The following is a 17,688-nucleotide window of genomic DNA, read 5'->3' on the forward strand; positions in this document are numbered from 1 at the left end:
GCCCCTGGTAAACAGCCCACACTCCAGTAGGCAACCATGCAGGCATGCATGGCTGCACAAATTAGAACTCATTTTTGATGAGCAGCAACGTGTTTTGTATCATTTCTTCCCTAAATGTGTAATATGGATACATTCAAAACCTAACAAACACATCTCCTGATTTTAAATGTTTGACACAGATGGTGTTATTTCTACTTACTGTTTAGTTTGTTGAGATTCTTGGATCTAAAACAAAAGTTATTTCACAAAATCTGATGGAAATTTCAGTCTACAGTTTTTCCAAGTAAGTTTTTTGCTCTAGTCTCTCATTTCTTCACAAGTCTCCTTTGTAAGTATGAAATCATGGTGTTATCCCACAAACCAGTTTCTTGCTGATTCTTTCAGTGTTTCCTCTTTTCGTTTCTTGTATTCAATAATAACTATATTTTATTAGTTCTTTATTATTGAATACAACTTAATCCAAAATTTACTGCTTTGAAGTCACAGTATTCATTTGTACAGAATTCCAAATAATCTCGAAGGATTAACTATCTCGTTTGAATTATTTTGACTCAGTCTCCCACGAATTTGTAGTAAGATGCTCACTGGGCCCGAAGTCACCCAAGGCTTGATTTGAGTTCAGGATCTACTCCCGTGGTAGCTCACTTGCTTAGCTAGAGAGTCGGGTTCTCTTTCTAGGAGCTTGCATGTGTCTGCCTGAGTGTCCTTTCTTCAGAACGAGCACATAAAGGAAGGAAGACATCATCTGCTCTGCCTTTATGACCTGCACGTCCATCATGTTCTGTTTTTCACCTGGACCAGCCATGGTTCAGCGTGGGAGGGGAGCTCAGGCTTGACTATGCGGAGGTGAAGTTTACTAAGCTCTGTCTTAGGCATTGATAATCGCTGACGGGAAGTTCACCAGCCCTGCTTTCTGTCAACTGCAGTCTTCCCGAGCCCTTTGAATTTCTAAAATTCAGATAATTTATATTGGTCCTAAAATCTCCGGTAATCCTTTTGAGTATTTTTTTAGTTCTCTGGTAGGAATCCCATCCCGTCCCCTGCTTGCCAGCATTATTCTCATTATCCTACTCTCTCTTTTAATCATTTAAACACTTATATTTTCTGTTTTAAATATTTCTTCATCAGTATCAAGTGATGAATCATCTTGGAATTAGTTTGTGTAATTTTACTATCAGCCCCAATTCATGTTTCCTTATCATTTTATCTGTCTAGCAATTTTTAAAATTATATGCTAGATGTTATCAAGAATTAGCTGAAGAGATTCAAATTGTTCTACTTCTCATACAAACTTATTTCTTAATTCTGTCACTCAAACACACATTTAAATTAGTTTAACTTTTTAAAAAATTATTTACTTTGTGTGTATGGCCTGCATGCCCATCTGTTTGAGGGCGTCAGGTCTCTTGGAACTGGAGTTACAGTTGTGAGCTGCCACGTGAGTGCTGGGAATTAAACCTGGGTCCTCTGGAAGAGCAGCCAATGCTGTTAACCACTGAGCCATCTCTCCAGCCCAGTGTCATGTAACTCACACTTCAAACCATGCACCTTTCCCCTTTGCTCTTTACCCTTCTGGTTATCCTCCCCACCCCCCCCCCCCCCCCCGGTATTATTGAAAGCCAGCACACATTTCCACAGCTTAAGAAATTGGCACAGATTGTGTATGGACTGTAAATTTCCCCATGTGGTTCATATTTTTTTCTGCAAATTTCTTCTCAGTTTCTACTGCCCTGCTAGTGCAGAAATGTCTGTTGTCTGATACATAAAGATATGAAGACTGAAACTCGCTCAAAAACATTTCTTTTTCTGTGGGTGACACAATTCTCATTTCATCCCAACTCTGTTGCTACTCTGGACATCTTAATAGCTGCTATATGTAGACCAGGAAATATGAATTTTATATACAGGAGACTTGTACAACCTACTTTGCCATTATCAGAATGAGAAATCGTTCGTTTGTGCGTTAGAATGGACAGTTTAATTATCTATTAAACAGCTCCTTTGATAGCTGAGGTTGAGGAAGCTGTTCAGTGGTGGAGGACTCACAGAAATCATAAGGAATGGCCCTGTGGCTCAGTGCCAGGGCACTGCCTCCCGTGTGCAAGGCCCTCACTTTGATTTCTCATACTGAAAGAGAGCAGAAGGCAGTCTGTTTTGTTGGCAAACCCAGCTACTGGTCCATGTAGTTCTCAGTGACCTTTGGTTGTTCTATTTTCCCTTGAAGAATCGTCCAGTCTCCGTGTGGATGGGGATAGGAAATACATAAGATAAGAATTTGTCAGCATCTTATGAGAGTACAGGTGTATGCACTGGATTGCTGATTTCCCAGAATTCCACTTAATTTCCATTTTGAATATGGAATCAGTTGCATCATCTGACCTAAAACAAAATTTATCCTTGCTCAATATTCACAGAATCATATCTGCTGTTTTCTTTTAGGCTTTGGGGATGGTGTGTTTGGAATGGCTAGGCATGTCAGGGCCATAGGATGCCTTTAAACATATCAGTCCAATATCTTCTGTTTCCTGCTCCAAAGCATTTCTTTATCTCCTGTGGTTAAGAATCGGATTTTTCTCATGAACTTTTCCTCCTCCATGTCTGGATTTCAAGTCTTCCAAATCTGAGTCTATTACTGTTTGTCCATATGTTCAACAGTAGATCGTTTGATTTATTTATATTTCCATCTCTTTTCATTTTAGTCAAGACTTAGAAAAAATGATAAATTTCACGTATTTAATCTTTGTTTCACCTGCTTCAAAATAACCCTATTTTATATTCATCTGTTTAAAATGAAAAAGGAAGCTTCACGGATCAAGCAAAATACATCACCTCCCCACTGCCTTCCACAAAGCATACATGCCGAGACTTCCAGTGGATGCCTGAAACTACAGGTAGCTCTGAATTCGGCACAAACGCTGCCCTGTCCAACACCACACTGTTGATCTATGGTGAGGGTAGTACACAGTGGGAGGAATCGCTGGGCAAAAGAGTGACTCATATATTGGGTAGACCAGTGTAGGACAGCAGAGTTCATCATTCTGCCCAGTGCAGCAGGGAATTCAGAATGTGAGAACTGCTCATTTCTGGAATTTTCCATCTAATATTTTCACACTTCGGTTTACTGCAGGTTGTTAGAAACACAGGCAGTGAAGCTGAAAATGAGGGGATAATGATATGCTCTTGTCAAACTTTTCATTTGTTGAATTTTTCCCCCCCGGAAGTCATTTGTGAAGAGAAGTCAAATGACTAAACTCGTGACAAATGTAAATGTCATTTCCACGATCACCTCTGTACTACACATAGGCTCTTTCTCCAACCATTGCTTTCAAAAATGCAGGGCAGGAACAGGCTGACCATATCTTGGATGTAGTGTGCTTGCTTTGGGTCCATATTGTAAACTAGTTGACGGCAGACAAGCGTTTCCAGCCACTGCTGCCTCTGAGGACCTTGTCTCTAAGAGCTGTGAGTACCACTGGTCTAGCGACAAGGTCATGTCTTTGTTTCCACTGCCATGGCCAGCTAAGGCAAACGATGAGAGAAGCGGAATTTAGACACTAGTATCTTTGTTTTAGCTTGTAGATTAGTGAGTCAGGGCGGTTTTGGTTTCTCACCAAGTCACCCCGCGTACACTGGATCTTGAATGAAACTTTCATATTTTTGTTACTTGTAGAGCATAGCATTTTGAATATTTGCGTGCCATCATCACCTCCATGGAAGAGTTCTGCACTGAGTTTTCATTTCCTATTAACTAGGGCAAACATTCCTATTAGAATTGACTGTATTGTTTTGGTGGTGGGATTTCACCAGTATGTAAGTACTATCTCAACAAATTCGAGGGAAATATTGGAACATATTTGTGACTGATGCTTTTAGGAGTGGAGACTTGCTGAGAAGAGTTTAGTATATGTCGGAGAAAAGGTAGATAAAAAAAATCCCTAATATCTCTGTAGTATCAAATGGCCTGGGAGCCGTTTAGCTGGAAATCAGATGTGGGAGTAATTATTGCACACACACATTACAATGTTACAACTAATTGTTGTTTATCTTTGTTGAAATCTGAGACGAAATAAAGCCCTAAGGTATCTATTCAACCAGTACTTAAAATCGCCATGGCAGATGATGGATGGACATTAGAATGCTTATGATGGGGTACAGCTCACGGGAAGAAAAAAGCTCTTAACTGTAGCAACCTTCTCCGTCAAGAATGGTGACAGGTCCTGCCTTAAGGCAGGTTCGCCTGCTTGGCTTCTTGGGAGCCTTTCTTTGAGCCGTTTCAGCTGCTGGCCTTCAGATGCTGAAATTGAACTAGACACAGTAAAGTGTGTGCTCTTTTAGAAGCTCCAGCACAGCTAGAGGCGACAACGCCACTAGCAGCGATGACAAATTGAAGACTTCACTCAAAGGTGAATCAGGTCAGCATGGACCTAGGCCCATCCCTCTCCAGTGTGCACAGAAATGAGCACCGAGTTCCAGCAGGGAAGGCCTGCCAGGAGCTGACAACCACAGGACCCCCTCCTCTATCATCCACATAAGCTCTGACATAGGGACCAGTAAGGGGTGGCTGGTTAGCTGGTGCAAGGTGGAAGGGACTCGCCCGCTTCGAGCCACGCTCCTGGAAACATGAGTTTCTCCAACAATGACCAGGTTCCTTTCTCACCATGCACTTGGTGGCCTCCACACCGGGTGCTCGCCTCCGACAGAGCGGTCTCTTTCCTGGCTGCGGGCTCTTGCCGGAGGGCGTAAAGGAAAAACGCTCATTCGCACGCTCGGGGTCCTAGTGTCTTCCCCGCAAGCTCCTGTTTTTGCAAACGCGATAGGTGGCCGGCGGCTGCCACAGCCTGAGAGAGCAGCACAGGGAGGGGGCTGGCAGGGAGGGAGGCGCGGAGGTGGGGCGGCGGGAGTGAGGGGGAGGGCGCCAGAGCTCTGCGGCGCCCTGCTTGGTCTCTGCCGGCTGGCGGTGGCTCCGGGTTCCCCTGCGCTGGTGCTCACCGTCTCAGTCTCTCCGCCCGCACTCGCTCCCGCTCCCGAGCGCGGAGGCGAGCCGTAGCCCGGCGCGGCGGTGGGCGTGTGCGCGCTGAAGGACGCCTCCTCTCGCTCCCGTGTTGCAGGCGGCGGCTGGCGGCTCCGGCTCGGGCAGCAGCGGCGGCTTCCGGAGTCCCGCGGCGAAGATGCTGAAAGTCACGGTGCCCTCCTGTTCCTCGTCCTGCTCCTCGGTCACCGCCAATGCCCCAGGGTCTGGGAACCTCGTCCCGGATTACTGGATCGACGGCTCCAACCGGGATGCTCTGAGCAATTTCTTCGAGGTGGAGTCAGAGCTGGGACGGTAAGACGAGGGGCGCTGGACCAGGCGGAGCGTGGAGGCGCGGGCTGGGGCTGGGGATTGCCTGCAGCGTGCACGCTAGTGGTCCCTCTCGCTGCGACACCTAAGGGTTCCGGACTAGCCTCCTCTACCTTTGATCTCTCCCCTGCCTAGACAGTATCTGGGCAAGAGCTAAACTCTAGTCCGAGGCAACCAGGCTCTCCCCTGAGCGCCTAGGCCGGTGCAGCTGCGAGCCTCCGCCAGACTCTCCCGCCCTGCCAGTGTGGAACTGGCTGCCACTTGGGTGATCTCTCCTACCGCACGTGGACTCTGCTTTCCTAATTAGTGTCTTTGCACAGATTATAGTTTGTCAGAGGGACTTGTGTGTCTAGTTAGTTTTGGGTTGGGGACTGCAATTGTGCCCCTCTCCACCGTGATGGAATTATTAAATTAGATTCTTCCTGCTTCCCCTCATCACGCTCTCCAAAGCAAGTGGCACTAGAAATTTAACCTAAATACTAGCTTCCCCATAGCGTGTGCTCAGGAAAAGGCGAGAATGAATCATTTAGAAGAGTTAAAGGCAGAGTAATGAAGTAGTGGGGATTTAAAGAGAAAGCAACTCTTGGGGGCCAGGCAGGGGTAATTAGTGAGAAGAGCTTTGAGGCTCCTCTTTTATGTGCTCGAGTGGTTTATTTAAATCGTGTATGCAAAAAGCCATCCCGTTGGGAGAGCAGATGCGCCCCCTAATCCCCACTCTGAAGATCTGAACAGGTTTTACCTTGAGATTGATTCCGTGTGTTCTCAGATCTTTACCCACTGATAATTATTTTTGTATCTCCCCCCCCCACCCTTTTCTGCTGTCCACAAGCACGGAAGGAGACTTGTTTTCAGTACTGTTCAAATGCAAAGCGTCCATCGGAGGGAATCTGAACACGATTGAAAACTGTTGCCAAGTTGTAACTCCTCCCCCCCCCCCCGTGCAATTTAATCATTCCCCTTTTGCTGGTAGTAGCTTATCTAACAGCTTTTTAATTTTAATTTTTTGATGCTGTTAAGAGACGATGTCATTGGATTTTGGGTGTTCGTACTTAGTGGGAAGGATTTGCTCGCTCTGATTTTCCTTTCCTGAATACAAGTGGTGTGTAAAAAGATAAAACTTTTGAAAGGGAATTTGTTATTCTTGCTGTTTAAAATCCTCAAGCTATTTGATCACTGAGCAATGTATACGTCCACGCCTGTTTTTCAGACATGTTTCTGGGGGGGGGGATTCATTGCAAGGCTGTTGTAGACTGAAGTGAGGTAGCAACGGATGCTTTTGTAAGGTTCAGGAAATCATACTTGGGTGACGTGCTGAGCATTGTGGTATAGAATTGATTAAAGAGATAATCTACTTAAAATTGGTTCCTCAGTGCTTTAGAAGTTGCCAGGTAGGGAGGAAGTGCCTGCTGCAGCTGAGGGATGGCCCCACAGCGCCCCTGAGCAACGCCCCAGAAGCCCCTAACGAGTTCCGACGTACTAATTGCACTATAAAGAAGCTTTGCCATCACTTCAAACACTTTGATTTGAGAAGTGGGAGAATTCCGAGTGTACGTGTCCATAGGATGGTGGATTCACAGGGAAGCTGTTTTTGAAGTTGGCTTGGTTTTAATTTGGCCCTACAGTCTGCATTCTCTTGGGGTTATACTTATAAATCTACTATAAATTGCTAAGACTTGCCCTGCTATGTAGACTTTTTGTTACCCTACAATCACCAAATTAAACTATTCTAAGAAGAAAAACATAACCCTTCATAACCATTGCTGAACACCTCCTCTGTAGGTGGCAGTGTTGATGAGTAGTGAGCTCGCACCATTTCGTTAAAATGGATCGATATTTTTTTTTACTTCATAATCTGTTATTTTTTCTCAATGAGATAAACCTAACACATGGACCAACTGGCATGCCAGCTATAATTGTTAAAACTCTATGGAGTAAAAGACAGAACTTTTGTACTCACTGATGGAACCACAAAGATGTTTGGTCTTTGCACTAGTGATCCATTCGAGCTCACTTGAATTGATCTCAAGATTGTTCGTTCTGTTTTGGGTCAAATCTGGGGGCCAGTGTTGACCCTACAGTCAGCTTGATTCTTTCGTTCCCACTTGTTACTGTGACATTCAGTCAGCAGCATTCTGGTGCTGGGTGGGCCACTGGTTAGTGTCACAGTGTAGACAGTCCCCTGTAGGTGAATGGGTTCAGTATACACACGCCCCTGCAGGTAAATTGGAGATTTTTTTTTTTTTTTGTTTCATCTCCTAAAGTGATCTGTTATAAAGTGGTGACTCCCGATTCCAGGAAAGTTAGATTCAAGGCCATATGGACCATATACCCTGAGCGTGTGCCTGGAGGGTCAAGTGGAGCTAAATTCCTGAAGCCCCTGAGCCAGTGGTTCTCAACCTTTGGAAGGCTGCAACCCTTTAATACAGTTCGTTATGTTGTGGTGACCCCCACCATAAAATTATTTTCTTTTTTTTTTTTTTTTTTTTTTTTTCTTTTTTTTTTTTTTAAATTTATTTATTTATTAAGGATTTCTGCCTCGTCCCCACAACCGCTTCCCATTTCCCTCCCCCTCCCCCGATCAATTCCCCCTCCCTCATCTGCTCGAAGAGCAATCAGGGTTCCCTGACCTGTGGGAAGCCCAAGGACTGCCCACCTCTATCCAGGTCTCGTAAGGTGAGCATCCAAACTGCCTAGGCTCCCACAAAGCCAGTACGTGCAGTAGGATCAAAAACCCACTTCAATTGTTCTTGAATTCTCAGTATTCCTCATTGTCCGCTATGTTCAGCTAGTCCGGATTTATCCCATGTTTTTTCAGACCTAGGCCAGCTGGCCTTGGTGAGATCCCAGTAGAACATCCCCATTGTCTTAGTGTGTGGGTGCACCCCTCGTGGTCCTGAGTTCCTTGCTCGTGCTCCGTCTCCTTCTGCTCCTGATTTGGACCTTGAGATTTCTGTCCGGTGCTCCCGTGTGGGTCTCTGTCTCTGTCTCCTTTCATCGCCTGATGAAGGTTAATATTCCTGAGGATGCCTATGTGTTTGTCTTTGGATTCACCTTCTTATTTAGCTTCTCTAGGAACATGAATTATAAGCTCAATGTCCTTTATTTATGGCTAGAAACCAAATATGAGTGAGTACATCCCATGTTCCTCTTTTTGGGTCTGGCTTACCTCACTCAGGATAGTGTTTTCTATTTCCATCCATTTGTATGCAAAACTCAAGAAGTCCTTGTTTTTTACTGCTGAGTAATACTCTAATATGTATATATTCCATACTTTCTTCATCCATTCTTCCGTTGAAGGGCATCTAGGTTGTTTCCAGGTTCTGGCTATTACAAACAATGCTGCCATGAACATAGTTGAGCATATACTTTTGTTGTATGATAGGGCCTCTCTTGGGTATATTCCCAAGAGTGGTATTGCTGGATCCAGGGGTAGGTTGATCCCGAATTTCCTGAGAAACCGAAACACTGCTTTCCAGAGTGGTTGCACAAGTTTGCATTCCCACCAGCAATGGGTGAGTGTACCCCTTTCTCCACAACCTCTCCAGCAAAGGCTATCATTGGTGTTTTTTATTTTCGCCATTCTGACAGGTGTAAGGTGGTATCTTAAAGTTGTCTTGATTTGCATTTCCCTGATCGCTAAGGAAGTTGAGCATGACCTTAAGTGTCTTTTGGCCATTTGAAGTTCTTCTGTTGAGAATTCTCTGTTCAGATCAGTGCCCCACTTTATAATTGGGTTGATTAGCCTTTTACGGTCTAGTTTCTTGAGTTCTTTATATATTTTGGAGATCAAACCTTTGTCAGTAGCAGGGTTGGTGAAGATCTTCTCCCAGTCAGTGGGTTGTCTTTTTGTCTTAGTGACAGTGTCCTTTGCTTTACAGAAGCTTCTCAGCCTCAGGGAGTCCCATTTATTCAATGATGCCCTTAGTGTCTGTGCTGCTGGGGTTATACATAGGAAGTGGTCTCCTGTGCCCATGTGCTGTAGAGTACTTCCCACTTTCTCTTCTATCAGGTTCAGTGTGTTCGGACTGATATTGAGGTCTTTAATCCATTTGGATTTGAGTTTTGTGCATGGTGATAGATATGGATCTATTTTCATTCTTCTACAGATTGACATCCAGTTTTGCCAGCACCATTTGTTGAAGATGCTCTCTTTTTTCCATTGTATACTTTTAGCTCCTTTATCGAAGATCAGGTGTTCATAGGTTTGTGGGTTAATGTCAGGGTCTTCTATTCGATTCCATTGGTCGACTTCTCTGTTTTTATGCCAATACCAAGCTGTTTTCAATACTGTAGCTCTGTAATAGAGTTTGAAGTCAGGGATGGTAATGCCTCCAGACAATCCTTTATTGTATAAGATTGTTTTGGCTATCCTGGGTTTTTTGTTTTTCCATATAAAGTTGATTATTGTCTTCTCCAGATCTGTGAAGAATTTTGATGGGATTTTGATGGGGATTGCATTGAATCTATAGATTGCTTTTGGTAGAATTGCCATTTTTACTATGTTGATCCTCCCAATCCAAGAGCAAGGGAGGTCTTTCCATTTTCTGGTGTCTTCTTCAATTTCTTTCTTCAAAGACTTATAGTTCTTGTCAAGTAGATCTTTCACTTCCTTGGTCAGGGTTACCCCAAGGTATTTTATGCTATTTGTGGCTATCGTGAAAGGTGATGCTTCTCTGATTTCCCTCTCTGCTTCCTTATCCTTAGTGTATAGGAAGGCAACTGATTTTTTGGAGTTGATCTTGTATCCTGCCACATTACTAAAGCTGTTTATCAGCTGTAGGAGTTCTTTGGTAGAATTTTTGGGGTCGCTTATGTACACTATCATATCATCTGCAAATAACGAAAGCTTAACTTCTTCCTTTCCAATACGAATCCCCTTGATCTCCTTATGTTGTCTTATTGCTATTGCTAGAATTTCAAGCACTATATTGAAGAGGTATGGAGAGAGTGGACATCCTTGTCGTGTTCCTGATTTAAGTGGGATGGCTTTGAGTTTTTCTCCGTTTAATTTAATGTTAGCTGTTGGCTTGCTGTAAATAGCTTTTATTATATTTAGGTAGGACCCTTGTATCCCTATTCTCTCCAAGACCTTTATCATAAAGGGGTGTTGAATTTTGTCGAATGCTTTTTCAGCATCTAGTGAAATGATCATATGGTTTTTTTCTTTCAGTTTATTTATATGGTGGATTACATTGATAGATTTGCGTATGTTGAACCAGCCCTGCATCTCTGGGATGAAGCCTACTTGATCATAATGGATAATTTTTCTTATGTGTTCTTGGATTCGGTTTGCCAGTATTTTATTGAAAATTTTTGCGTCGATGTTCATGAGTGAGATCGGTCTGTAATTCTCTTTCTTGGTTGGGTCTTTTTGTGGTTTTGGTATCAGGGTAACTGTAGCTTCATAAAAGGAATTTGGCAATGACTCTTCTGATTCTATATTGTGAAATACATTAAGGAGTATAGGTATTAGTTCTTCTTGGAAGTTCTGGTAGAATTCTGCATTGAAACCATCTGGTCCTGGGCTTTTTTTCGAAGGGAGATTTTTGATAACCATTTCTAATTCTTCGCGAGAAACCGGTCTATTTAGATCATTCACCTGGTCTTGGTTTAGCTTTGGTATGTGGTACTTATTTAAAAAAATGTCCATTTCTTTTGTATTTTCCAGTTTTGTGGCATACAGGCTTTTGTAGTAAGATCTAATGATTCTCTGAATTTCCTCTGTGTCTGTGGTTATGTCCCCCTTTTCATTTCTGATCTTGTTTATTTGCGTGTTCTCTCTCTGTCGTTTAATTAGTTTGGATAGGGGTTTGTCGATCTTGTTGATTTTCTCCAAGAACCAGCTTTTTGTTTCATTGATTCTTTGGACTGTTTTCTGTGTTTCTATTTTGTTGATTTCAGCCCTCAGTTTTATTATTTCCAGTCTTCTACTTCTCCTGGGCGCGTCTGCTTCTTTTTTTTCTAGAGCTTTCAGGTGTGTTGTTAAGTCCCCAATGTATGCATTCTCCGTTTTCTTTAAGTGGGCACTTAGTGCTATGAACTTTCCTCTTAGCACTGCTTTCATTGTGTCCCATAGGTTTGAGTATGTTGTCCCTTTATTTTCATTAAATTCAAGGAAGACTTTAATTTCTTTCTTGATTTCTTCCTTTACCCAGGTGTGGTTCAGTAGTTGACTGTTCAGTTTCCATGAGTTTGTCGGTTTTTTGGGGGCAGCGTGGTTGTTGCCTTCTAATTTTAATCCGTGATGATCTGATAAGACACAGGTGGACACTGATATTTTTTTGTATCTGTGGAGGTTTCCTTTGTTTCCGAGTATGTGGTCAATTTTTGAGAAGGTTCCATGAGCTGCAGAGAAGAAGGTATATTCTTTCCTATTTGGGTGGAATGTTCTATAGATATCTGTTAAGTCCATTTGCTTCATTACCTCCAATAATTCTCTTAATTCTCTATTAGGTTTCTGTCTGATTGACCTGTCCCTTGGAGCGAGAGGTGTGTTGAAGTCTCCTACTACTAGTGTGTGTGGTTTGATGTCTGCCTTGAGTTCTAGTAATATTTCTTTTACATAAGTAGGTGCTTTTATATTGGGGGCGTATATATTCAGGATTGAGACCTCCTCCTGATGAATTGTTCCTGTTATGAGTATAAAGTGACCGTCTCGGTCTCTTCTGATTGATTTTAGTTTGAAGTCAGTTTTGTTAGAAATTAGTATGGCCACACCTGCTTTTTTCTTAGGACCATTTGCTTGAAACACCTTTTCCCAACCCTTTACTCTGAGTAGGTGCCTGTCTTTGTGGTTGAGATGTGTTTCTTGCAAACAGCAGAATGTTGGATCCTGTTTTCGTATCCAATCTTTTAGCCTGTGCCTTTTTATAGGTGAATTGAGCCCATTAATATTAAGTGATATTAATGACCAGTGGTTGTTTACTCCGGTTATTCTTATTGCTTTTGGTAGTAGAGATTGTCTCCCTTCTTTGAGATGTGCTCGTGAAGGGTCATTAGATGCCTGGGTTATTGTAGGCAGTGTTGGCAGTGTTGGATTCCTTGGGTTGCGATTTTCCTTCTATTACTTTCTGTAGGGCTGGATTTGTGGCTACGTATTGTTTAAATTTGTTCTTATCCTGGAATGTTTTGTTTTCTCCATTGATAATGAATGATAGCTTGGCTGGGTATAGTAGTTTGGGTTTGCATCCATGGTCTCTTAGCTTCTGCAGAACCTCTATCCAGGACCTTCTGGCTTTCATAGTTTCCATCGAGAAGTCAGGTGTAAGTCTGATCGGTTTACCTTTATAAGTTACTTGCCCTTTTTCTTTTGCAGCTCTTAATATTTTTTCTTTAACCTGTATATTTTGTGTTTTGATTATTATATGGCGAGGAGATGTTTTTCTTTGATCCAGTCTGTTTGGTGTTCTGTATGCTTCTTGAATATTTAAGTGAATATCTTTCTTTAAGTTGGGAAAGTTTTCTTCCATAATTTTGTTGAAAATATTTTCTGGGCCTTTGAGCTGTGACTCTTCTCCTTCTTCTATTCCTATTATTCTTAGGTTTGGTTTTTTTATTGTGTCCCATAGTTCCTGAATGTTTTGTGTTGAGAATTTGTTGGCTTTGCTGTTTTCTTTGATCTGTTCGTTTATTTTCTCTATGGTGTCCTCAGCATCTGAGAGTCTTTCTTCTAGCTCTTGTATTCTATTGATTATGCTTGTTTCTGTAGACTCTGCTCGTTGGCCTAGATTTTCCATATCCAGCTGGTCCTCAGTTTGTATTTTCTTCTTTGCCTTCATTTCAGTTTTCAATTCTTGAACTGTTTCCGTTACCTGTTTGATGGTTTTTTCTTGGTTTCCCAGGGTATCATGTACGTATTTACTCATTTCTTCAAACTTTTTGTTATACTTCTCATCCATTTCTATAAGGGCATTTTTTACATGTTGTTTAAGGGACTCTATTATCTTCATAAAGTCGATTTTTTCCATTTCTTCTGTGTTAGGTTGTTCAAATACTTCTGTTGTAAGATCATTGGGTTCTGATGTTTTCATGTTGTTTTTCGGATTATTGGGAGAATTCTTGCCTTGGCGCCTGCCCATCTCCTCCTATTGATCCTATCCAATGGGTCCTTTAAAAACCGGATCAGGTTTCCCTGCTGGCCAAGGGCTCCGCTTACAAAATGCCCTCACTCTCTTTCGTGGTTCCTGCTGCAGGCCAAGAACCCTCTCACCCCTCTGAAGGATCTTCAGGACAGGACCAGGCTCCCCTTGTGCCAGTGACCTGGCCAACCAAAGGCCTACCTCTTTGATTCGATTGTAGTAGGGCGATCTGCTCTCCTTATTGCACGCCTGTTCCCGCCGCTTGGGTCTGCCTCTGCGCCGGTCCCCGAAAACCTCTTCCTGTATGCGGTGTTGCTCCGCCGCGTCTGGCCGCCGCCGCCGCTCCGCCGCGTCTGGCCGCCGCCGCCGCTCCGCCGCGTCTGGCCGCCGCCGCCGCTCCGCCGCGTCTGGCCGCCGCCGCCGCTCCGCCGCGTCTCCATAAAATTATTTTCACTGCTACTTCATGACTGCAATTTTGCTAGCTATGAATCATAGTGTAAATATCTGATATGTGACCCCCTAAAGGGGTCACAACCCCCAGGTTGAGAACCACTGCCCTGGACTGTGCTTAGAGAAAGCAGGTATTGACAGAATGATCCTTTTGTAGTCATCTGGCACAAGGCAGGGGTAACTCTTTTTTTGGCAGTATGTGTAGGCATAATGAATGAATTATTTGAAAGTGTCAGGCAAACCATGTTTTTTTTTTAAAAAAAAATCAAAACTGAAAATATTTTGGTATTTCTAGAGCTTATTAAGTTTACAAAAGTGACATTATGCCAACCAGGCTACTTAAAGATTCGAGCTGGCCGTGATCCTATGCAGGAATCCATGCCTAGAGAGCAGCCGGTCCCCCAGTGATTTGAGAGACCGGTGTTCGAAGGCTTTTCTAATGGAGCAGAGAGCTTAGCTCTGACTTCCATCCCTCCTGGTGGTTTGGTGACTGGGAAGACAAGACTTGGCTTGCTGTGCTCTGTGGTGAGGGTTTGGCCCTGTGCATCCGAACCCACATCCTGATGTCCATTGGCCATTATCTTTTGTTTGGACTTGTTGCACCATTTTGAAAGGATGTTTTTAATGAACTCAGCTGTGTTCCCAAACATCCAAATGCGGAAAACCAAATGTTAGCCCACTTGACTAAAAGAAAACACATTCAATTATTCTGGATTTTTACTATAGTTGCCTTAGGTTTGTGACCTTTAGCTCCCACCGACTAAAGTCATTATTTAAAAAAAGGGTTTATGTGACAGCTCAGTTATCCGTTGTCTATCTTGTCTGTCTGCCTGTCTTATCTATTTGTATCTTTTGTTGTTTAAGCTCCAGCTCGATTTTAAATAGTGAACTATGTGGTCATTTGTATAGACTAGAAACAGTTTCACTAGCCGGTGCCTAATCTTACTGTCAGCACTAGAGTATAGTATTTTATGTTTTATTCTGTTTCATTATATTCTTTTTTATTCAAAATATTTGCTGAACTCATGTGGTCTGCCATCCTACTAACAAGTTGTGGCTCAGTTAGAAAGTGTTATTTTTGGGCATAAATCTGAGCATGCCAGATTCCACTACGAGGCAGAGTCGTTTAACGCCATGTCTTGCAGACCATTTGGCAGTGTTGCCCTGAGAAATGTCCACTTGGCACAGCGCTGTGGAGAGAAATTCTTCTTTCTTCGCCTCCAAGTCCTTATTGTATTTTTTTCTTTCCAAAATTTTAAGAAAACACTGGTGTCTCCAAAAGATCCACTGGGCACCCAGGAATCTGAACTAGCCTCAGCTAGTCTCCAAAGGGGGCTGGTGCCAGGGGACACTTAGGTGTGGAGGGAAGAAACCTGGAGAGGGAGGAGCTGTGTTTTCGGGTCTGTTAACTCTGGCCCAGCAAATGCCGCTTGCAAGGAACCACAAATGTGTCTTTTCTAGAAGGTCTTCAGCTAGTGCTCTTGGCGTGTCTTAGCTCTGTCTGCTTGGACCGCAACAACAAATCCCTGTGTGGCTTATACCACAAAGGTTTGTTTTGCACAGATCTGGAGGAGAGGGGTTCAAAACCAAGATGCCGGCCAATCTCTTTACCCCACGGAGAGCTTTCTTCCTGTTTTGAGTGGTGGTTATCTTCTGCTGTGTTCTCAGAAGATAGAAGGGAAGAGGAATATACACACATATACATACATGTATATCCATATCTATGTATATTCATATATTAGAACAATTTCTCTAAGCTCTTTGCTGTCTCATAAGATCATCTATCCTGTCTTGAGAGCTCTAGCTTCAGGAGTTGATCCTGAACACAACTCCTTCCCAAAGACTGTATTCCAGTTGCCACACTAAGAATAAGGTTTCAACACATGAACTTCTACTTTGTACTGTGTTATCTAAGAATATTTTCATATATATGGTACTTTGAGCATCTCCCCCATATCCCTCTGTCTCCACTCTCTCAATCCACACCGTTAGTTTCCTTTGTGCCCTGGGAAGTTTCCCTGTTACTTTCATGCCATATTGTATTCATATTTTATCAGCATATACATTTGAAGGGGACAATTCAGTCTATGCTATAGTTGGTGAGGAATCAGAATCATCTTTTTCCCTTCCCCCTTCTTTTTCTTTTGCCAAGCACCTCCCTGAATATTCTCTTGGCTATTACTTCCCAGGTTCCACGCCTTTTCCTTGCACCATCTTTTAGGGCTCCACAGCCTGTTTGCTGCACCCCGCTGGCCACTGCTCTGCTTTGTACTCTATTCTGATGGCTTAGCCTCTTTGGTGATTACATGTTCCTTTAAAATTGGGTGTTTAGTGTGATGATGAATTTTTCCATGCAGTTGATTCTTAGTCAACTCGGGAGCAAGGTGTGACACCAAATACAAGCATAGAAGCTCATGTAGAGGCTCTTTGCAGTAATCCTGACTTGGCTTCCAGAAGGCAGGGTCCATGGGTTAGCTCTTTGGACTATTACTTAGTCATTGCAGCACAGTGCACAGCACTTCGCAGGTGCTCAGCAGGTGATTTTAAAGAGAGTGACTCAGGGGACTGAGGAGATGCTCAGTGGGTACAGGCCCTTGCTGCAGAACCTGATGTCTGAGTCTTCTACCTGGGGTGTACACAGTGGAAGGCCAGAATAGACTCCCAGAAGTGGCTTTCTGGCCTTCGTGAGCTTGTCATGGCCCAAATGCCCCACCTCCATTAAATGAACAAATGCATTTAAAGAATTTTGAAGAGACTGACTCAGTGTATGAAGCAGCTCAGACATGGATCTTCTTTTATTCTCTCTCTCTCTCTCCCTCCCTCCCTCCCTCCCTCCCTCCCTCCCTCCTTTCAGTCTTAATTATTCTTGGTATTTGTTTGTAGAAGTCAATGCTGGTGTTCAGTTCAAGATCCTCCAGCCTCTGCCCCTTGAGAGCAGGAACTACAGGCCTGTGCCACAACCCTTTTGGTGGTGATGGGGCTTCATTCTAGTGCTTTCAGAAAAAAGGGAAATCTTGTAAGTTATCTTTCCCTTAAAATGTATCTAACCAAGACCCCAGTCCCACCCATCTCTGGCGCCCATTCTCCACGGTGGCAGCTGACAGCAAGGCCACATTTCCGTTGGCTGTCTGTCTTCTGTGGTTTCACCTTCGCTGTCTCTCACCACAGGAAGACAGGACTTAGGGGTTAAGTCAAGATGACTTTCAGGGCATGAGCTGCCTTCTGGGCTAGTTCAGCCTCTGGAGTATTTGGCCATAAACCCCTTGTACAAAGTTAAGTCAGTTGAAGACCGTGATAGGATCTCTGCTTTTAAGACCCCGCTTTGGAAACTGTCCCTGTGTGAGGCTAAACAGCAGACACAGGTGTTGTCTGCCTTTAATCCTTTCTGGAGATGAGCTGAAGGGAGAGAGGAGGGAACCACAGAGCAGCTTCAAAGAAGTTTCTTGTGAACAGTTAACCCTCAGATGTGCATGTGGGTTTAGTGTTTGCAAAAATGCATTTGAAAACAAAGTATTGCATAAAGTAAATTGTTGCAACCACTGCTTCTTAGTTTTTTTGTTTATGTTTTTTTCTCTTTCTTTGCTATTTGTTCATTTTATTTTCACTGACTGAGAAGTCGTTTTTGATTAAAAACAAATTAAAGATAATGTTGACTTTTTAACATCTCAAGGTTAGATTTAGCATGAGAAATATTGTTGTTTAGCTCAGTGAAGGAATCATTTCATCCAGGACGAAAATCAGCTTTTCTTGAAATCTAAAGGGTAAATTTTCTGTTAATCTTTACCTTTGCTGTCTTTTCTTATACTTATATTACTGGAGCTT

At 43.1% G+C, this 17,688-nt stretch overlaps 1 protein-coding gene across 1 annotated transcript in view; it reads left to right on the forward strand.

Moving 5' to 3' along the window:
- Positions 1 to 4,927: 4,927 nt before the first annotated feature.
- Camk4 (calcium/calmodulin dependent protein kinase IV) overlaps positions 4,928 to 17,688 on the forward strand; it is a 236,193-nt gene continuing 223,432 nt past the window's right edge. Inside the window, exon 1 of the mRNA XM_041647159.1 lies at positions 4,928 to 5,323. Within this exon, the coding sequence (XP_041503093.1) occupies positions 5,169 to 5,323 (155 nt within the window). The 5' untranslated portion in view covers positions 4,928 to 5,168. The remainder of the gene's footprint in view (positions 5,324 to 17,688) is intronic.

The sequence above is a fragment of the Microtus oregoni genome, unplaced genomic scaffold (genome assembly GCF_018167655.1).
Source record: "Microtus oregoni isolate MIOR12 unplaced genomic scaffold, Mior012 000161F_ref0000079, whole genome shotgun sequence".
NCBI lineage: Eukaryota > Metazoa > Chordata > Mammalia > Rodentia > Cricetidae > Microtus > Microtus oregoni.